At 43.1% G+C, this 23,270-nt stretch overlaps 1 protein-coding gene across 3 annotated transcripts in view; it reads left to right on the top strand.

The window, feature by feature from the left end:
* MLLT10 (MLLT10 histone lysine methyltransferase DOT1L cofactor) overlaps positions 1-23,270 on the top strand; it is a 785,717-nt gene that overhangs the window by 241,590 nt on the left and 520,857 nt on the right. For all 3 annotated transcript variants that reach the window (XM_029588723.1, XM_029588721.1, XM_029588724.1), the window contains 2 exons: positions 9,697-9,806; positions 22,555-22,658. In XM_029588723.1, the coding sequence (XP_029444583.1) occupies positions 9,697-9,806; positions 22,555-22,658 (214 nt within the window). The remainder of the gene's footprint in view (positions 1-9,696; positions 9,807-22,554; positions 22,659-23,270) is intronic.

Below are 23,270 nucleotides of genomic sequence, written 5' to 3'. Positions count from 1 at the left end.
GGATTTCATAGTGAATTCACTTCTGCTACAATAAGAGATCAGCCACCCTGACTAGTTTACCAAAGGTGCATCAAGTATGGGCAATGGCAGCTTCAGTGGCTCATCTTTGCAGGGCTCCCTTACTGGTCATCTGTAAAGCTGCCACATGGCATTCACTACATACTTTCACATCTCATTACTGTCTTGACCAGCAAGCCACATCGGATGCAGTGCTGGGCAGGGTAATCCTTCAATCAGTGACCACTTGAAGAGACTGTCTGCAATACAAGCAGAATAGGTTGGGCACATTGACATGGTGAAACTGCGGATCTACATTATGTTCTATCCAGGAGTCTTCAGACTGCGCTCTCAACCTTCAGCTGGGGACTCCCAGACAGCATGGCTAATTCAGCCTGCTTATCTGCAGGGGGAAAAAGCAAGCTTGCTTACCTTAAACAGTGTTTTCCGTAGATAGCAGGATGAATTAGCCATGCTGACCCGCCCACCTCCCTGGACAGATTCATGCTTCGCAGAGACAGTATGATATAGACTGAGGAGAAACATGGAGCTGCAAGGGAAAGGAAGTGCAATCACATACATATTTGGATGCAGATGGTGCCAATGGGCATGAACTAAAAATAGATCTTCCTTAGATCAAGTCGAACAAAAAACCAGACAACATTTCTTGGTCTGCATTACCACCTTGAACCTCAGTGTAGCCAGTTTTGACAATGGCATGGTGAGACAAGTCATCGTTTTATGCTGGCACACTTAAAGCCAAAGGAAAAACACAAGCTGGTGGATCAACTGATACAACTATTGGGATCGAGGGACCTCTGTACTGTGTGTGTGTGTGTGTGTGTGTGTGTGTGTGTGTGCGCAAAGTTAGTATAAGCAAAACTTTCTATTCCAGCTCTTCATCAAACAAAGCGGATGATACAACCAGGGGTAGGTTTTCTAGGAGATTGTACATCTGGATGGTCTTTTCAAAGGAAGGTTCGAGGGCTTCAGACTGACCCTGGGGAGATGGTACATAAGTCTTAGTATGAAAGGGTGAGTTAACTTCCAGGTATGACTGCTTTGGAATGTGTAGAACCTTTGTCATGTCCAGGCTTTTGGGACCTTGCATCGAGGTGTCTGAGCATGTACTCAAGATTTATTGCTTGCTACTTCAGCTCTCAATGCAAGTTTTTGGAATTCTTGCTTAGGCTCAGATGGGGAGAGTCAGGCTTGGCCCAAAAGGCCAAGGATCTCTTCAGCAAGGCCTAGCCAGCAGCTTAACAGAGGAAAGCTGACTAAGTCAGGTGTTGAGTCTTTGGGGTCAGCTTCTTGGAACTGGATTTGAGTTCATCAGCAAGAAGGGCACAGATCCTATCAATGCAGCACCAAAACACTTTGTGTGACATCCTTGCACAGATAAAATAACCATCAGCATTGTGGTCTATCTCAAAGCTGATGTAACACACCTTGTGATCTCAGTATATTTCTCAAGCACACTTGGGACACAGTTTGAGGCAACTGGCTTGCTTGTCTGCCATGGTAATGAAAGTGAACGACGTAAAATTAAATGTGGAATAAAACCATTTTCTTCAGAGAAAAATATCTGTGAGAAAAAACCATTCAGTAGATCTGCTCAATATCTATATCCCAAAGGAAACTGCAGAAAAGCAATAGGGCAGCAAATGGGGAAAGCAAGTTTGATTATCTGTTAATAGGGTTCTCTAGAGACAGAAGGATTAATTAGCCCTTATGTGGCTAATTAAGTATGTGAGGGAGTTCCCATGCACACACAAACTGCCTCATGACTTAGACTTTTTTTTTTATAGTTGGGCCTAGGTAAAGGTCTGCCCCTTTAGTTACAGGTACAGGTAGCTGTAATGGCATACTGTACAGGTTGAGTCAAGGGTGCCCAAGTGTTGGTGCATCTAGATATTGTATGGTTTCTAAGGGGGAGGGAGAAGCAGATGTGCCCGCTTTTCAGACTTTTAATTCCTTAATGGGATCTCAGCTTAGTTATTAGGGTTTTAGTTAAGCCATCCTTCGAACTGATAAAGCAGACCTCCATAAAGGACTTTTCTCTGAAGACCATCTTTCTAGTAGTGATCTGCTCAGCAAGGTGCATTTCAGAGCTGCAGGCCTTATCATGTAGAGACCCTTACTTGGTCTTTTCCCTAGATGTGGTGACTTCTCGGCCAGTCCCATTCTTTCTGCCAAAGGTGGGTTTTTTTTTGTCTTTCATAGTAACCAATCTGTTTCTCTGTCAGTCTTTAGTAGCAGAGAAGGTAAGGAAAAAGATGAACTTCCATGTCTGCTAGATGTATGCGGTATACTGTTGAAGGTCCTAAAGGAAACAAACACCTTTAGGAAGATAGGCATGCTATTTGTGGTGTTTGGCAGTCCCCAGAAGAGGGAAGCAGGATCCAAAGTCACCATAACCAGGCTGATTAGGGAAACAGTAAACTCTGCATACATGCTGTCAAGGTAGATAGGCCCCGGCAGACCTATGAACTCAATCTGTGAGGGCATAAGCAGCTTTATGGACTGAAGCATCCGCAATCTCTCCAAATGAAATCTGCAGAGCTGCCATGTGATCATCCCTGCACACTTTCATGAGACAGACTCTGCCTTTGGAGCAGGAATATTGAGGACTACTTTGTTTTCCTTCCTGCCCCAGTGAAGGGAAGCTTAAGTAATTCCCATATATATATCAACTAGTCTAGCAGGATGATAACGAAGATTAACTTATGCTTACCTGATAATTATATTTCCTTGAGTCCTGCTAGATCAGTCTAGATCCTGACCAGAAAGACAAGGGCAATGAGGTTCAGTGGGACTAGGGGTCTCATGTGAGGTAGAATGATAGCATCTTCCATTCATCTTTCTGCCTTTTTCCTTGCCTCACCTCTTATCTCTCTCAGAGCAGTTTTCAGTTCCTCATAGTGGAGGGAGTTTGTGTGGCCAAAGAGCTTTGACAGAAGGCTGCTGGGATTGGACCATTAGCAATATAAATCCCTTATAAACCCAGAGTGAGATCATAAGACATGTGTCCTCTGTCTCTATCAGCTGTGAAGGAGGGGGAAATCCCATACGTATTGACTGGTGTAGCAGAACTAAAGGAAACAAAATGATCACGTAAACATAATTTAACCTTTTTGCCCATTGGTGATTGATGTTATGTTTTCCCCTTTTTTGTTGAAGATGACCTTTAGCTAGGGAGTTCCAGTTGTATGATAGATAAACTGCTTGTCTTCAGAAAAAGCATAGTTGTATATCTGTAACAAGGGTACTCTGAAGACAGCAATTCAGCAGTCACACGAACCTTCCATCTTTGTGTGTTCTCTCTCTGTTCTTAGCTTGGGTAATTGAGAACTGAAAGCAGTTTCCTAGCGTGTAGACAGATGGACTCAGGACCAGTGGGTTTATGCTCCTCTGCCAGCAGATTGAGACGGAGCAAGCTGACGTCATAGTATATATATCCCTGCAGTGACCCCAGCCTGCCAGTATTCTCTGTCTCCAGCAGATGGTGGGCGTGCACTTCCCTATTGGGATTGCTTCGAGTTTTTTGTAAGGAGAAATTTGAAATTCTAAATTCAGGAAAAGAAAGCCCTGCTCTCCTGCAGTGATACCTAAAGGTCCCTCCCATAGTTGAGAATTCCTGAGGTGATTTCCGTGGTCCCTCAGAGGTGTGCCTTGGTCTGGTAGCAAGGTTTCCTGGCGTGGGCTTAGCTGCTAGTTCAGCTAAAAGGCAGCGGGTGCAGGAGGCCGAGCACGGCGATGATGGCAGATGCCCTCTCCCCCCGCAGCTGGAGACCATCTCTGTACTCAGTCGGTAAGCGCTGATCCTCAGGTAAGGTTAAAAAAAAAAAAAAAAAAGAAAGTTTTAACCTGAATTGGAGACAGAGGGGTTTCAGGACTTCTTCCAGTCTCTGTTCTTGGTGCGCCGTACCAACTTTCATTCCTGCTCCCATTGGAGTTGGGGACCTGGGCAGCTGGGTGGGTTGAGTAACCTCCGGTGGGCTAGGCCCCACACTTAGGCTTTGTTATCACACTCCGTGTGGCAGGCCACGGCAGCTGTTTTCGCGTGCTCTTGTGCATGTGCTACTGCCCTCTATAGGCTGTCGGTGTCTGCAGTGCATCTGCTCTGTGCATGCATTGTGCAATTGGTTTTTGGCGCGCTTTTTACGCACGCAAACTTTTTAACATGCTTAACTTGGGCACACAGGTTGTGTGTGTGCCTTGTCGTGCTTTCTTCTCTGTGCTTTATTTTTTGGGCACATTTGTTTTTTGAACTTGAACTGTTCTGATGCACTCTGTAAACCATATCCCGGACGAGCCCCCATGGTCCACTAATATGGTTTACAATGCTTACCGCAGCAATGGCGCCAGTAAGCAAGAAGCCTAAGCATCTTCCTATCTGTGTTGCCTGTTATATTAGGGCTTCTCAGCCTGACCTGTCTTCTAACCTGTGTCAATGCTGCTCAGATGCTCAGGGAGAGTTGTCTTCCCTGGATTTTGCTAAGTCTGGTTCTTCCCATTCGGATGATGGGTTGGTCACTGCTTTGACGGGGATATCAGATCTTGGTTCTCCCTTGTCTGGCTCCTCTGCTGGCAAGGGCAATTCTGTGGGACTGGCTTGGTCTGGACCCGGCTGCCTTTTATTGGGTGGAATTTTTTCAAGGCTTACAAGCCTGTCTTCAGGTGCAGTCCTTTGCTTCCCCCCCTTTCTGTCTGGTCAGACCCTCAGCTGGTGGCTCCTCCCTCTTCCAGTCTTATGCTTAAACACTGGGGCTCGCCTCTGCTCCCTGCGGATGTTCCCGATAGGAATCCAGATGGCACTGATGATGAGGTTGATCTTTATTCCCTGGAAAATGGGGAAATTCCTCCAGGGCTGGAACTATATCGAACCATGTTGCAGTTCTTTCATAGAATGACCTGCCAGCTCTGATTTTTCAGACCTTGGAACAGCCGGGTGTCCCTGGTTCGGATGCTATGTCGGAGCTGAAGAAGAATCCCATTTTGGTTTCTTTACGTTAAGCCTCTGGAGCGATACAGAGGCATTATGACATCCTTTGTTTTGTTTGCCATTCCCTTCCTAATAATTCCTAACATTGTTTGGTTTTTTGATCATCACAGCATACTGATGAACTGATGATTTCAAAGTATTATTCACTGATGCCTAGTTCTTTCCTGGGTGGTAACTCCTAAGATAGAACCCAATATTGTATAACTACAGCAAGGGTTATTTTTCCCTAAATACATGACTTTGCACTTATCCACATTTAATTTCATCTGCCATTTGGAAACCTAATCTTCCAGTCTCGCACGCAACCCAGTAAAATACACACACAACTCAAAATACACAAATACCATCCACTCTTATGCGCATTCCATGCATAGTACAAATGTACCCATGAAATGAAAGGCCCAACAAAAACACTCCCCCATTACCTGATAATTTCCTTTCCTTTACTTCTGCCTACACCAGTCACGAACATGTGGATTTAGCCTCCTCATCCAGCAGTTGGAGGCAGGAGTTTATTTTCTTTCTTGATGAAATCACCTGTATATATGTCATGCATGGAACCAGATATAACCAGTATGTTCAAAACCAAATTTAAATTATAGCACCTAGCAAACATAAAATGTAGTAACATGTTGATCCAATCTCAACAAAAAAACAAAAGAAATGTAATATACATACTTTGAGATAAATCAACTTAATCTATGAAATATTTTAACTTGAAAAATATCCCCTAACCCTTTTTTTAAATTTAGTCAATAAGATCTCAGTATCATAGAGTATCATAATTTGCACATCCTTGGGTGGGCTTCTGAACTAGTGTAGCAGAAGTAAAGGAAAGGAAATTAGCTAAGTCCATTTCTCCTTCCTTGTCCTTCTGCTCCACCAGTCAAGAACACGTGGGATGTATCAAAGCCCCATTACAACCAGTTGGTGGATTGTAAACTCACTCTTCAGACAGCTGTCCCAAAATTTGCATCTGTTGAGTTCCCTTGCAACAGGAAGGTGCCTCAGTTCTGCTCCCTGTTCAAGTCAGATGACAAACTACCCTCAGACGCCCTTGCCCGTCATTGGGGCAAGGGTATTCTGTACATATATCCTCCAGTTCCCTTAGTGGCAAGACTATCTTGAAGCTTCGTGAGGACAAGGGGGCACTCTATGAAGTTAACAAGTAGCGCTGGAATTCATTGCCAGAGGATGTGGTTATGGCAATTAGTGTAACTGGGCTTAAAAAAGGTTTGGATAAGTTCCTAGATGCTTATAGTAAATAATATAATTCTTTATTTATTACCAGTTAAACTATTATTTTTATTTATTTTTCACTATGTTTAATTGTCATCCATTTATACTGTTCCATATGTTCTACGGTTCCATGTAAAGCTCCACTCTCTGTTAAGCAGTTCTTTGTTTTATGTAAACCGGAGTGATTTGTAGTCCCTACAAGAACTTCGGTATATAAAAATTAAAAATAAATAAATAAATAATAAATCCATAAACTGGTAATTCCACAAACTAATACGCAGTAGTGGCTTGAGATCTGTCTAATGTTTGGGTACTTGTAGCATGGATTGGCCACTGTTGGAAACAAGATACTGGACTTGATGGACCCTTGGTCTGACCCAGTATGGCATATCTTGTGTTCTTGTGTCTCATGAGAACATCCAACTTATAATGCTTGGCAAATGGACCGGACTTAGATATCTCTGCCTAAGATGAAGACTGTGCTTTAGTCAAATGGGCTCTGGCATTTGTAGCCCCTATAATAAATATGCAGACACAAACTTTCTTAATCCGTCTTGAGATTCACCTTTAAGGTGGTCTCCTCCTTACGTGCGCTATTAAACAATATCAGAATTACAAAATTCCCTTATCTTTAAATATTCTTACATATCTCCTGATAACTAAGAACTGTAATGATTGCAGGCCCCTGTAATCCTCATCAAAAGATGGTAATGTAACGCACCAATTTAAAAGGAATGCTAAAGCCATTTTTTGTAAGCACGATGGAATAAGTCTTACCATTACAGAATCCTTACTAAACTTTAGAAAGTGATCATTTCAAGACAAAGATTGCAACTCCAAAACACATCTTGCTGAGGTAATTGACAGAAACACAGTTTTCAATGTCAAGTCCTTCAGAGTCTGCTTATAAGGAGGGCCTGCTAATGCACTCACTACCAAATTTAAATTCCATAACAGCATCATAGGCCTTGATGTATATTTATAACGTTTAAATGCTTATCAAGAAATGTGACACCTCCTTGTGAGATATGTCCCCTTAATCTTTTCCCTTAATGCAAGAAATAGCTGCAACCTGTACCTTTAAAGAAGTCAAGGCCAAACCCTTGACAAGATCCCTCTGAAAGAATGTAAGAATATTTCCTATTTATAACACCATGGCAAACAGTCTACAAAATGTTGCAAAAATTCACTATACCCTCACATAAGCTCTCTTTGGGGAATACGTTTTAGAATTTAACCTTGTTCTAATAACTGACAATCTGTATCCTTTCTTGGCTTATCTTGCCTCTTAAGAGCTATGCCGTAAGAGAGAACAGAGATGGGTTTCCCCATTACCAGTCCCTGGTGAGGGAGACCCCCTGACCCCATGCCTTGAAAATGCAATAGTCTATCAGTCTGCTTGGATTAGCATACCATGGTTTTCGCTGTATGGTACCACTAGGACCTCATAGCTACTCCTTCCTGAGCTTCTTTACTACACAGCCTATCAATGACCAAGGTGGGAACAAAGCAAGCAACATTTCCTTTGGCCACTTCTGTATCAGCATGTCTGTTTCCTTGCTGCCATAATACTTTCATTGGATGAAGAATTTTCTTGCCTTTGTGTTCTGGTGGATTTCACTTAATTTTGGTATTATCTGCTTGAGTGCCCAATGACCTAGCTCCTGGATTTATCCTATTTCAGCTCAGAAAATCTGCTTATGCATTCTCCTGACCTGACCTGCAATGTGTAATGCTGAGAATTGCAACAGATTTTTCTCCGACCATGCAAATAGAAGCTCCGCTTCCTCCGAAATTCTTTGGCTCTGGGTATCCCCTTGTTTACTATACAGCAGTAGCACTCATAATCTTACTGCTCCTCATCTAATCGACAGAAAATGGAGCAATGATAGCCATATGACTCGATTCTAATAAGTTTATGGACACCATACTCTCTCTTTGCTCAACCCTTAGCATAATGGTCCTGGCAAAGGGCACTTCAAATCTCTTAAAACTGGAATCTGTCTTCCAATATCCAATCTGGGTACTCCTGTGATCTTTTTCCCTTCACATTCAGGGAGTTTGCCCACCAACATAAACCTTACCACTATTTTCAGATGAATTTTTAAAGGAACTATTTATACAAATGTAATATGCTATCATAGTAATTTGCACCCTAATGCGGGCAAACACCTATGGACAAATCAAAGGTGTACATGCTATAGCAATTTTCAAAAGCCCACGTCAATGAATAAGTGCTTTTACTTGCGTAAAGCCCAGCCTTAAACATGTAAATGCTTTTGAAAATCAGGACCTAGCATTAATCAGTTTTCTTTGTGACTCCAAAGACAAAACATGCTAACAATTATAAATTTAGGAGAGCAAAATAAGATTGTTGGCCCCATATTTATTTTCATGGAAACTCCGTATTACAGTCTGTTTTAATTTATCTCCTTGATAGGTCTAGCAAAAATAGATACTTGCCTTTTCTTACTGACAAGATAACTGAATAAAGAGTTTCCAATTGAAAATAAGGGTAATGTTAAGTATTTGTTCACTCATATGAAATCCAGAATTAGTCTGTAAGAGCCAATTTTTTTAAATATATTTATATATCTTCTGGAATTTCAAAGTATGACTAACATCCTTGCTCTTGAAATGGAGCAGGACATAACACTCAGTTTTATTAATTTGTTTGTGTTACCAGTGCAGCAATCTTCTTCGTCAGTGATATTCAAAGAAAAAATCATGAATGTGTTGGGGAAACTAACTCTAGGGCATAAATATTGTGAATGATATTGAACTACTAGACGCTGGTAATGTGGATCCACTCTTTGTCAAACATTTTTGTGGCATCCTCTGTAAAATCTAAAATTTGACCTATCCTCAGGAAGTCTGCGATTGTGATTCAATTAGACTCATGACTAGTCTTTTAAGTATCTCACAAATATACTCTTTTCAAGACAATACCATCTAGCTAGAAAGGTACTTGCTGATGCTAAGCTATCCTTCCAATATGTATGCTGAATAGAAAAATAAACCAGAACATAATCTTGAGATGTATAAAAGTACTAGAAGAAAAAGTGAAGCAAGGGGTCAGAAGAGATTAGATGTTAGCATTATTTGTTTATCATTTATATTTTCAAAAACTGTAAGTCATACTTAGGCCAAAAAAGCAAAGCTGCCTACCTGTAATAGATGTTAGTTTAGTACAAAGAATATACTTTGGTTATTGCTTCTGTTACTTATAAGGGAAAAGAATTTGGCAGTAATAAAGAAATTGGTTATTTTTTCAAAGTGCCTTGAATTAGTTTTAACAAGTTTTGTCACTAAACTGGACATTTCTAGACAGTTGATGCCTACTGCATAATCAGAAAAACTAATTTCTTTCAAAATGGTTTGTAAGGATTGTAATGGAAAATCTTGTGAGATTCCATAAAATCCCACAATATAATAATCTGTGGCTTTTCTTTTAGGTTGGGCTCATGTGGTTTGTGCACTCTATATTCCAGAAGTGCAGTTTGCAAATGTTTCTACAATGGAGCCTATCGTACTACAGTCTGTTCCCCATGATCGATATAATAAGGTATTTTTTCCCTGTAAAATTAAATTTTTGGTTCCTAAGGTGTGAAATTATAATCTAAAAATCCTATGATATATTTAAATTTGCATACATTCCTAGCAAAATATGTTTAGCTATAAACTATTTGACTTCCTGTATCCGCATACTGTATTCTTCTCCAGCACAACTCTTCCCTTGAAAGTATGATGCATTTCAAACCCTACAACCCACCTTCAAATGGCAGCTGTCTAGCTGGCTTTATAGAATTACTAAATATTGATTAAAAATTGTGTAAGTCCTTTTTTGAATCAACACTTATTAATTAGTAGATATTTTCATGTGGTTTCACTTGGATTAATATAAAGTATATGAATAGTTTTATAGTCCTTGCTGAGATAAAATGGGTGGTGTTCTATAACAGCTCTTAACCATTACATAAGCAATAATTTATATTCTTTTTAGAACTGTTGTAGCGAGTTTGGAGCGATTTTTTTCCCCACAGAAAGTCTCAACCCCCAACTAAGACTAGAATTATGATATACAGTCATGTCTCTGTTAACTGGAAAAATAAAATCAAATTTTGGCTGATTAACTAGTTTTATGTGGATGCAAATCAAAAATAAAAGGAGGAAAGGTAAGGTGCAATAGACAACCAACAAATAGAACCTCACCAAAACTTAATAATAGAGTATCAGTATACAAAAAAACTTAAAGGAAGAAAATACCTCAAATATCATTGTTCAAAGAAACATGCAGCTCAATTTATATCATTAGTTAGAAAACATCCTAAAGTTTTTCCTGCAGTCTCCTCCTTGAGATATCCTAAGTATTATGTCTAACTGCTGTGCTGTGGTGTACTTTAGTGCTGACCTTGCTTACATTTGTTTCCTGGTTGAGCATTATGGAATGTCAGTGGGGTTTTTCTTTGTTTTTTTTTATTTCTTTTTATGGTAGTACAAAAGACATGCTAATGGCTAAGCCTGTATACGCACCTGGCTCATGCCCCAGGGTTGCTTCTAGCCCCAGTATAAAATGTAAACAAAGCCATTGTGTCATGCCACACAACAGTAGTAAAATGCTGGTTTTATGATTTTACCTGGGAAAGGCTGTAGGGAAAACTAGTAAAAATTAAGAAGTGGCTGTACTGGCCAGTATATGGGAACATTGTTTTTTTTAAATGTATATTTATTTTTTGCATGCTGGTCCTAATGCGGTCCCTTCTGACTAAGCCCTCACTAAAATTAACAGTCATTAAGACTAAATGCCTTTTATATTTTACTTTTTTCCCCCAGATCTTTATAACTATATTTTCTGTTTTAATTTCTTTTGTTTGTACATGTTTAGCTACTTTCTGAAGATAGGGAGACTTATACAATTGTCCTGTTTGTGTGTCCCCTTCCCCACCATTAATAACTTTTCTGTTTGATGTCCTATCAACGCCAAATGTTCAGGGCATTTCAGGGTAGCCAAGATCCATAAGGCTCACAAATGAGCGTGTGCAGTTGTCGTTCTCTAATAAATTTTTGATCCTGCATCCATTCTGCATCTGATCTACACCAAATTTTACCACATGCTGGAGTGCATGAGGGTCATGACAGGGTATTTTTGGGCAATCCACATATTCCATGAATATATATGTGCAATTACACTATCACATAACTTTTTGATTTTACATCTGACTCCCACCAGATTTTCAGGATGTCAGGAGGGACATGAGGATCCCGATGTGTATTTTGCATCTGCACATTCGAGTATGCGTTTTGCATCTGATGCACACCAAATTTTCAAAACATGTCAGCTGGTCTATGAGGATCATAAAAGGGTTATTTTTGGGGAATAAACATATTCCACAAATATGCACATGCAGTTATGTCACCTGATAACGTTTTGGTTTTGTATCCGATCACACTAGACTTTCAGAAGTGGGGAGGTGGGGGTGGGACAAAAGGAACATGAGCATTGATTTTTGGATCCACATCGACATGTATTCTGGAAAGTAAACTCCATTAATTCTAATTTCTAATTATCTGGTTTTAGAATTGCTTTATTATTCTATCAGTTCTATAAAACAATATCTGTGATTTTTGTACCATAGCTTAGTAATTATTTAAAGTTTATAATTGTTTTCAGTTTGTTTGGTTTATTTTTTATTTTTTTATGACTTGTTCCCCCCCCCCCCCCCCCTTTTTATTGCTCCTTAGCTTTTCCCTATATTGTATTGAAACCTTATATCTTACATTTCACTTTTCTTTTCTTTTTCTTTCACTCTCTTCTTAGTTTGTTACCTTTCAGATGTGGATTTTCCCTTTCCTTTTTCTTCTTTTCTTGCTGCCAGTGCAGAGGAAGTATGTCCAGCTGTTTTATCTGATTACTTTCTTCCCATCCCCCTCATTCTTACTTTCTGTCCAGGGCTGCAAGCAATTTCCCCAGGGCTTGAGTAGTGCTTACAATCCCCAGGCACAATATTGCATGTGATTTTCCTCCTCTTTCATAGTTTAAAGGCAGAACTTTAATTAAATAATACGGTTTTTGGTGAGACATTGTTTTCTCATGATTAATTTTATTTATACATGGTTTAAATTCTTGGCTACTGCATCCAATATGAAATGCTCTCCAGCCGTGTATAATGATTTCTTCTGTTGCATTATAATTGCAATTGGTTCTATTTTATATAGTCTTCCATACAAAAGAATTCCAAAACTTTATACATCAATATAATATACATATGGAATGTATTAAAAAATGTGCACACTTTGACAGATCAGAATAAAAGTACTCATAGCCAGGGAAAAGAGGATTCCCTTGAGACATGATTTGAAGAGATAAGAGAATTGGTGAGGTAAAGAGATATTGGTAGCTCATTCCAGACAGTGGATGCAATAGAGCGATCTGCCAACAACTATGGCTAGATGTGTACTGAGGCAGAGAGAGAAGACTAGCAAGAATTAGAGATATGGAAGAATGATAAATATAAATAGAGAGGTAGATAGGAGCAAGTCCATGGAGGATTTTGAGAATGACAGAGGACAATTTTAAACTGGGGTACTAGTGGTGATCTCTAAAGATTGGAATGATTATGGATCAGGATGAGGCAAAACCCAGAATTTTAGGCAGACTGAATGAAAGCAAATGATTTGGGGAGATCCTAAGAAGAGAGAGTAATATGATGAAATTAAAATATGAATGAGGATCTGAGCAAGAATACAATAATGGCAAACATGGACAATAGTGCATAGAAGATAGACAGATTTATAGATAGTAAAATGAATCACAAAATCTAGTTTTGATTCAAGGATGACATTGTGTTTATTAACTGAGGAGGCAAATGAGTGGTAAAGGAACCTAGTTATAGAATCTGCATTTGGTAAAGGATTTCTTGCCCAAAAGATGAATTTCATTTAGTTTTAGAGTAATTTGTATGGATGAAACAGATGAATCTGTGAATTCACTTTCTCAGTGGTATTGTGCATGTTCTCCTAGGACAAGCAGTCTGGTAGTCCTCGCAGATGAGTGACGTCATCAGATGGAGCCTGGCACGGAAAACTTTTGTCAAAGTTTCTAAAAACTTTGGTCAAAGTTTCTAAAAACTTTGACTAGCATACTGAGCATGCCCAGCATGCCACTATCTGCTTGGCCACGTGGGGTCCTTCTTCAGTCTCTTTTTTTTTTCCTGCGAAGCAGTTGCCTCATGGTCCTTGGAGCTCTCTGCAGAATTTGTCTAAAACTGATTCCTTAGAGGATTTTTTCCTCTGTTCTTCTCCATGCGGGTTCCCCCTTTGTTGTCTATTCCCCCAGTGTTTCGGTAGGTGTTTTTCCCTTCATTCTTTGCGGTTGATTCCCGAGCATGTCACACCCCGTTGGCCGCCGGCCATCGACCACTTGCCAGCTTACCTTTATGGTGTCATCCGATTTTCGCAAATTCCCCCAGTGCCCGCAGACCTTGTCGCTCATGGATCCACATGAGGTCTGCATCATCTGCCCGGGGTCCTCCCACGACGTCTGCAGGTGCCCCAACTGTGTTCAGATGACCCCTAAGGGCTGTCGTTCCCGGCTAGACAAGATGGAGCAGCTTTTTGTTGCCAAAAAGTCGGCTCCATCGATTCCGGGATTGGGAGCCTCAGCACTGAAAGGCAGAGGAGACCCTTGCAATGCACCATCTCCCTCCACATCCCATTCGGTTCCTCCTCGTGAAGAGAAGGGCTCGGGGGACTGGCCCTCTCCATCATCAGATCAGTCCAAAGCATCCATATCGTTGACAACCTCAGTGCTGGAAAAAGACCAGGCCGAGTACCAAGGGAAGCACCGACACTAACACCGGCAGTCGTTCTCACATGGCACCAGTGCCAATTCCGGAGGAGCACCAGCTCTGCACTGGCCCATGCCGAGCCTTCTCTGAAGTGACCCCATGGAGAAAAAGCCCCATCTTCTTCCAAACCTGGGAGTCCCAGGCATTTCCCAATGAGTGTGGTGCTGGGCACAGAGCCTCTTCAGCCCCATGAGGAGGGTCCAGTGACACCTCAGCCTCCTCCCCATCATCCTTGTTCTCTTCACTGGACTTCCGGGAGGAGTTAGACCACAGGGTGCAGTAGGCGGTGTTCTGAGCCCTCTGGAGCTTTGAACCTCCCCCGGTGCCGGCTTCCATGCTGACACCAGAACCAGTGCCTGTGCTGTTAGCGTTCCTGCTAGAGAGCATCTCCACGTCCTCTTGGCTGTCCTGCCGATGCAACCAGTTCCTGGGGCTTCCTTGGTTCCCTGTTGGCCACTGATGTTTCTAGATTCTAGTTTATTGATTTTTTGTATATACCGTCGCATCAGTAAAAACCTTCACAAAGGTTTACAATAAAAATGAAGCAATAAAAATACAATAACTCATTAAACGTACATAGATAGTTATAAATAGAGATGATTAAAAAGGAGGTCCCCCTCCGGAGCGATCCCGATCCCCGGTTCCTCCAAGGAAGAAGATTTGGTGCCATGCCCAAAGCCCTTGATGGTGCCCGAGCCCGTCCTTGTGCCATCAGGAGCTCCAGGGCCTTTGGTCTCCTCTGGGGCTTTGGTGCCCTCTGCACCATTTATGCCCTTATGGCCTCCGGCACTGAGACCACCCTTGATACCGCTGCCGAGGAAAATGGGTACTGGGCCCCCTCGTCATCTCCCAGTGGACGTCAATGAGGAGGAGGTGCCTTATGATCCCTGGAGTGATGATACCTTTTGACTCCTTGTCCGAGAACTCCGGCGACCTGCCGTCCGAGCCTTCTCCGCCAGATGAAAGACGTCACTCTCCCCTAGAACACCTCTCCTTCGCGGGCTTCATTAGGACCATGGCAGAAGCCATCCCTTTCCAACTCCTTACAGAGGAGGACGCCCGCCACAAAATACTGGAGGTTCTCCAGTTTGTGTACATACCGAAAGAGGTGATAGCCATTCCAATCCATGAGATCCTGTTGGAACTCCTCTGCAGCAGCGGTTCTCAACCGGTGTGTCGCCAAGCACCGGCTGGTGTGTTGCGTGCTCCCGGTCTCTCCCACTGCTCTTTCTTCCCTGCTGCCGTTGCCACCGGACTATCAGCACGTTCAAGCCCAGTGGGAACGACAGCAGTGCTAAAAGAAGCTGTGGCACCCGTGGCTGGCCTTTTCTTCTTCCTGCGCCTGCATCCCCCCCCCCCCTCCGGACCCTGAACAGGAAGTGATACGCGGTGCGCGGGAAGAAGAAAGAGCCGTGCCGCGTGATAAAGTAGCAGCGGCCGCTGCAGCATCGGTCCCCGAGCAATTGAAGCAGCCGGTAATCTGGAAAGGAGACAGCAGCATGAGCCTCTCGCGGTCGATGGGATTCTTCCTTCTTGGCCTGCGGGGGCTGGAGGAGGAGGCTGCTGCAGCTACCATTTGTGCTTGGGGGGGGGGGGGGGGGAGGAAGAGGAAGTGAGTGAGAGAAAGAGAGAGAAGCAGCCAGCCAGCCAGTGTGTGAGAGAATGTGTGTGTGATTGAGAGCCTGTGTGTAAGTGAGAGAATGTATTTGATCGAGAGCATGTGTGTGATTGAGAGAAACTGGTCAGAGAGATGATGTATGTGTATATGTGAGAGACAATGAAAGTGACTGCTCAAGGAGATGACTGATGTGTATGTGAGAGTGTGAGACAGTCAGGGATGTGACTGGTGTGTGTGTGTGTGAGAGAGAGAGAAAAAGCATGGAAGTGAGAAATCTGGGTATGTGGGAGTAAGAAGCCTGGTGTTGTGGGGGTGTATGTGAAAGAAAGCATGGGAGTGAGAAGCCTGATTATGTGAGAGAGAGCATGGGATTGGGAAACCTGTGTGTGTGTGTGCATGTATGAGAGAGAGACTGGTTGGTAAGGTGACGGTGTGACTGTGTATGTGAATGTGAGAGAGAGAGAGAGAATGTGATTCAGGGAATGAGAAGCCTGTGCACGTGGAGAGCGAGCATGGAAATGAGAGAGAGACTGGTGTGTGTGTGTGTGTGTGAAAGAGAGAAAGTGATTATGGGAATGAGAAGCCTGTGCATGTGAAGAGAGTGAGCATGGGAGTGAGAACCTGGGTCTGTGTGAGACACAGCATGGGAGGGAGAAGCCTGTATATGTAAGACAGAACATGGAAGTGGGAAGCCTGTGTGTGTGTGTGTGTGTATGCATGAGAGAGATCAGATGACTGGTGTGTGTTTGTGTGTATGTGAGAGAGAGAAAGAAAGTGATTATGGGAATGAGAAGCCTGTGCATGTGAAGAGTGAGCATGGGAGTGAGAAACCCTCCAACGTCCTGCACCAGGGCATCCTGTCTTCCAACCAGGGGCTGGCCTCGCCAACAGCGCACCCCCGGGCTCCAGCCTGTGCCCCAGCCTAGTCCATCTGTGGGTTTTTGACTGGCAGCAAAAGAGTGGAGACCACCATTCAGTGCCTGCGGATTTCTACCCACGGATGGGGGCCATCTGTGCCTGTTTGCAGACTGCTAGCCCCCTATTACCACTAACCACTGGGTTTTGGCCATTGTACAGCATGGCTACTGTCTGAATTTCCAAAACATTCCGGTGGATTTTCCGCCCTTTCCAGAGCAGGACTTGTTGGAGCATCAGCAAATGCTCGCTAGAGCTCTCTGCCTTGTTGCAGGCAGGTGCAGTAGAACCCATATCCTGCTCCCAGCAGGGCCGGGGGTTCTACTCAAGATATTTTCTGATACCAAAGAAAACAGGCGGCCTTTGGCCGATTCCCGACCTCAGATCCTTAAACAGGTTCTTGCAGCGGGAATACTTCAAAAATAGTCTCCCTAGGCACCCTGATTCCTCTCCTTCAAAAAGGAGATTGGCTCTGCTCTCTCGATCTGAAGGACGTTTACACCCACATAGTGATATTCCTGCCTCACAGGAAGTATCTCTGCTTCATAGTGGGCCACAGACATTTTCAATACCAGTTGCTGCCATTCGGCCTTGCTTCAGCCCCGCAGGTCTTTACGAAATGTCTAGCAGTGGTAGGGGCACACTTGCACTTCAGTGGGGTGCACATCTTCCCCTACCTGGATGACTGGCTCATCAGGAGCACAAATCAGGAGGGTGCTCTACGCTCCCTCTGCTTGACAGCCAAGTTGCTAGAGTCACTGGGATTAGTGATCAATTTTCCCAAATCCCAGCTGAGTCCATCCAGATGGCTAGCATTCATTGGGGCTGTGCTGGACACAACCCTGGCCAGAGCGCTTCTTCCCTGGGACCGCACGCAGACCCTGGTCTCACTGGCGCACTCCGTCCGCCACTGTTGGACAGTCTCTGCCAGGGTACTGCTCTGCTTACTGGGCCACATGGCAGCATGTCACTCCGCTCACCCAGCTGGCCATATGAGAAGCACAGTGGACACTCCTCTCTCAATGGCTCCAAGCTACCTCTCAGCACCAGTCCAAGTTACCTCGCCACTCTGGGCCTCCCTCTCCTGGTGGGAGAGTCTGCCCAATTTGGAAAGAAGTCTTCCCTTCCAAATGCCATCCCCCCAAGTGGTATTGATCACCGATGCCCCCACCTTGGGTTGGGGAGCTCATGTGTTCAGTCTCCACACACAAGGGTATGTGGTCAGAGCAGGAAGCGAGTTGTCAAATCCAAGTTCTTGGAGTAGCGTGCAATCCGGTATGCCTTCTCGGCATTCCAGAATCACCTTGTCCACAAAGTGGTTCTGATCCAGACCGACAACCAAGTCACGATGTGGTATCTAAACAGGCAGGGAGGCATAGGCTGCTTCCTGCTCTGCCAGGAGGCGGTACATATTTGGGCCTGGGCACTGTCCAAGGACATGCTTTTGTGGGCAGTTTACCTTGCAGGGACAGAGAATGTGGTGGCGGACCGCCTGAGTTGGACATTCCATCCCCACGAGGGGTCTCTCAACCTGGTAGTTGTGGACAGGATCTTCCGCTTGTTGGGCAGTCCGGACATGGATCTCTTTGCCTCCCCTTGAAATTACAAATTGACCCACTTTTGCTCCCTGTACAGGGAGGATGGGGAACCAGCCTCGGGTGCCTTTGCCCAGTTTTGGGGAAAGGGCCTATTGTACGCATATCCTCCGCTAATGGGGAAGACTCTCGTGAAGCTCCAGCAGGACAGGGCACCATGATCCTGGTTGCCCCATATTGGCCTTGACAGGTCTGGTTCCTGATCATGCGCGACCTCGATTCGGGAGCCCATATGCCTGGGCACCTCCCCCAACCTGATCATGCAGGACCAGGGCAGATTGCGCCATCTGAACCTCTGGTCACTGATCCTCACTGCCTGGATGTTGAAAGGGTAGTCTTGCAGTGCCTTGACCTCTCTGATAATTTGTTGCAGTACTGGTGGCTTCCCAAAAGCCTTCCACCAGGAAGTCTTACCGGTTGGAGGAGTGTCTCCATCTGGTGTGCGGCGAAAGGCCTATACCCTTTCTTGTGCCCCACCCCATGACTATTGGACTATTTGTGGTCCCTCTCGGAGTCTGGGCTACAGACTATCTCGATCTGACCAGGGGATAAGTGGTGCGCCCATTTCCGAGCAGTCCTTGGTGGGCCACTTCATGAGGGGCCTGTTTCAGCTAAAGTACCCTCTGCACCCTCCTGTTGTGTCCTGGGACCTCAACGTGGTACTAGCGTGGCTCATACAGCCTCCTTTCGAGCCTATGTGCTCCAGCAAGCTTAAACATCTCACCTGGAAAGTAATTTTCCTGGTTGCGGTCACCCCCACTCGTTGGGTCAGTGAGTTGCAGGTGTTAGTGATATATCCGCCCTATACAAATTTTTTTCATGACAGGGTGGTATTACACACTCACCCTAAGTTCCTGCCTAAAGTAGTGACTGATTTCCATCTCAATCAGTCCATTGTTTTGTCCACCTTCTTTCTGAGGCCCCATTCCCACCAAGGTGAACGGGCTCTGCACAGCCTGGACTACAAACATACCCTTGCCTTTTATCTTGAGTGCACAGCAGCCCGCAGGCAGTCCATGCAACTTTTTGTCTCCTTTGACAAAAATAGACTTGGTGTTACAGTGGGCAAGCATACCCTGTCCAACTGGTTGGCAGACTGTATATCCTTCTGCTACGAGCAGGCAGACCCTCTGCTTGGAGACCACATCAAGGTGCACTTGGTTAGGGCTATTGCAGCGTTGGTGGCGCACTTCTGTGCGGTCTCCATCGCTGAGATCTGCAAGGTTGCGATGTGGAGCTCCTTCACACTGTTTGGACAAGGATGGTCGACGTGACAGTACCTTTGGCCAGTCTGTCCTCCATAATCTGTTCCAAGCGTAGGAAACCAACTCTCCCTGCCTATGGCCCAGTGTCTGGTTCATGCTGCCTTCCATTCTCACCCTCAGCACTTCTTTTGTTGTGCACGTGGTTAAGTGCTGTGGGTTCTGTTATTGCTGGGGGGCAGCCTATAGCTTGGTATTCACCCATCGGTGAGGACTACCATCCTGCTTGTCCTAGGAGAAAGCAGAGATCCTTACCTATAACAGGTGTTTGGCTAGGACAGCAGGATGTTAATTCTCAGGAAACCTGCCCACCACACTGCTTAGTTTGGTTCTCCATCGGTTTATTTTATTTTTTCGCTCTTCTTTTTCGCTAAAATATGAGACTGAAGAGGGACCCTGTGTAGCTGCATGGATAGTGGTATGCAGGGCATGCTCAGTGTGCCAGTCAAAGTTTCTAGAAACTTTGACAAAAGTTTTCCGTGCCGGGCTCCATCCGATGATGTCACTCATCTGTGAGGACTAACAATCCTGCTGTCCTAGGAGAACACCTGTTACAGGTAAGCAACTCTATCACCAAATGAATCAAAAGATGTACAGCTGGATGCCATCAGTATTAGTAAAGTAACTAATTCGTGGATCAAGGGGTGATCCAGGAAACTACAGACTAGTGAGTCTGATGACCGTGCCAGGCAGAATAGTTTCTACCATCATAAAGAATAAAATTGCTGAACTTATAGACATAGTTTAATGGGACAAAGCCAACATGGATTTAGCCAAGAGAAGTCTTGCCTCACCTATTTGCTACATTTTTTTGATTGCATAAATAAACATATGGATAAAGGTGATATAGTGTATCTGGATTTCCAGAAAGTGTGTGACAAAGTCCCTCATGAGAGATTTCTTAGGAAATTAAAATGTCACAGGATGGGGGCAATGTCCTATTGTGGATCGCCAACTGGTTAAAAGATAGAAAACAGAGAATAGGGCTAAATAGTAAATTTTCCCAATGGAGATAGCTGAATAATGGAGTGCCCAGCCCCCTGTTCTGGAACAACTGCTTTTTAATATATTTATAAATGATCTGGAAATGGGAACAAGTGAAGTGATCAAATTTCCAGATGACCCAAAATTATTCAAAGTTGTTAAATCACAAGAGGATTTTGAGAAATTGCAAGAGGATACTGCAAAACTGGGAGACTGGACATGCAAACGACAAATGCAATTTAATGTGGACAAGTGCAACCTGATGCACTTAGGGAAGAATAACCCAAATGGTAGCTACACAATGCAAGGTTCCACATTAGGAGTCACCTTTCAGGAAAAGGATCTAGGCATCATTATTGATAATATGTTGAAATCTTCTGCTCAGTGTGCAGCAGCAGCAAAGAAAGCAAACAATGTTAGGGATTATTAGGAAAAGAATGAAGAATAAAACAGAGAATATCATAATGCCTCTGTATTGCTCCATGGTTCAATCTCATCTTGAGTATTGTGAACAGTTCTGGTCACCACATCTCAAAAATGATATAACAGAATTAGAAAAGCTACAGAGAAGGATGACCAAAATGGGGATGGAACAATTTCCCTATGAGTATAGGCTAAAGAGGTTAGGACTCTTCAGCTTGGAGAAGAGATGGCTGAGGGGGAGATATGATAGAAGTCTATAAAATAATGAGTGGAATGGAATAAGTAAACAATCAGTTGTTTACTCTTTCAAAACACACAAAGACTAGTGGACACACAATGAAGATACTAGGGTAATACATTTAAAACTAATAAGAGAAAATATTTTTTCCTCAACGCATAATTAAGCTTTGGAATTCATTGCCAGAGGATGTGGTGAAAGCTATTAGTGTAGCTGTGTTTAAAACAGATTTGGACAAGTTCCTGGAGAAAAAGTCCATTAACAGTTAATTATTAAGGGAGAGTTGCAGAAATCCATCACTTATTCTTCGGATAAGCAACTTGGAATCTATCTACCCCATGGGATCCTGCTAGGTACTTTTGACCTGGATTGGCCACAGTTGGAAATAGGATATTGGGCTTGATTGACCCTTGGTCTGACCCAGTATGACAAGTCTTATGTTCTTATGATCAAACTAGATGGGCCTTATAGTCTTTGCTGTCATATTCTCTATTTTCCTTAAGTTGTCTAAGGTGAGTGTGGTAGTGGTGAAGGGCATAACTCATCCCATCCATGCAGATTTTAGACTTTGCAAATACTTGACTTAAGAAGTAGGAGTGAATTGAATAGAGGCTTATTTCCCTTCTACTTGGCGCATTAAGCATTTGCAAAGATCTTATCCTTTGAGTATTAGCATATACTCAGACTGTACTTCTGCAGTATATGAAAGTCAATTATGTCATAACAATGGAATCAAATTGACATTTTGTAAAAAAGTAATTGACCAAAGATAGAGCCTTGGGTGCTCCAGTCTTATTGGAAAAGAACTTACCACATGAACAAAAAAGAAGCAATCGGATAGCTAAGGATGGAACCAAGAGATGTAATCGGACACTCTTTCATAATGTTCAGAACAGTATACCTTTAATTTAGTGTGCCTACAACAGTGCCGTTGTCCCCAAGAATTTTCAGGGGGTAAGAATCAAAATCAGCTGAGAAGAGACCATTAACTACTTGTATAGGGGCATTTTTAGTACTGACTCTTGAGTGGAAATTAGATTGAAAACCAAAACCATTCAAGATATTAAAGGACTGCAATTCTTTGATACAGTAGCTTCAAATTTTACTGATGCCAAAAGTGAGGTAATTTTAGTGGTCTGATAGCGGACATTTTCTAGTGCTACCAATCACAGTGATTCACAGAATTGGTAACAGTTACTCCCTCCCCCTCCATCCTCATTCCAGTTAGGGGATGCCAGCGGTTTAATATGATAAATGTTTCAGATCAGTAGTTTTGCTTTTGGGCATGAGAATATGAAGAGGCTTAACACATCATCTAGCTGTAGGCAGCAATTTGACAAACAATGACATTTGCTATATCAAGCAAAAATGTAAAGAAAACAGTGCATGTAAACTGTTTGTCAACTGAAATTCTTTTTATTGTTATTTAAGACTTGCTACATTTGTGATGAGCAAGGCAGAGAAAGCAAAGCAGCTACCGGAGCTTGCATGACCTGTAATAAACATGGATGTCGCCAGGCTTTCCATGTAACATGGTAAGTAATGAACACTGGGTGGAAAAAGAATAAGAATTTGTGAAATTGAATATGTACAAAGTCATTTATGCTACTTTCGTGTTAAAAATCTTTGAGCTGTATTCAGCAATTCTGTCTGTCTTAGCAATAAAGTCTGTCTGCATGTCCAGCAAAAACATTAGTTTTCTCCATAGAAATCCCATTTTTTAAAAAATCTTTGTCATACAGTGTTAGTAATTACATTTTTATAACATAAATTATAAGAAATAGGTGATTTTCTGAAGGACGTTGGAAAACCTGAGCTGAATCAGTAGGCGATAGATGAAAACAATAATACAAATTGCAAGGATATTTTTAGCTGCCTTTCTGCGAAACATTTCTGTTTCTGGTTTCATCTACTCTATCACTGCTGCTGCTATAGCTTTCCAGTTTCCTAATCCATTATTTTTTTAATTTGTTGACAGACAAAACCACATTAAGACAAATCCTTGTTTTTTTTGTTTGTTTTTTTGGTTTTTTTTTCGCTTGGCCCATCAGTTTCCTCCTGCTACTTTGTGCTTCCAGCTCAGTTGGATCTGGGTCTGGGATCTGGCACCATGAGCCACCAAGGATTTTTCCTCTGTTTTATCTGGG

This window comes from Rhinatrema bivittatum, chromosome 2 (assembly GCF_901001135.1).
Source record: "Rhinatrema bivittatum chromosome 2, aRhiBiv1.1, whole genome shotgun sequence".
NCBI classification, from domain to species: Eukaryota; Metazoa; Chordata; class Amphibia; order Gymnophiona; family Rhinatrematidae; genus Rhinatrema; species Rhinatrema bivittatum.
This window is presented reverse-complemented; position numbering and strand designations above follow the sequence as displayed.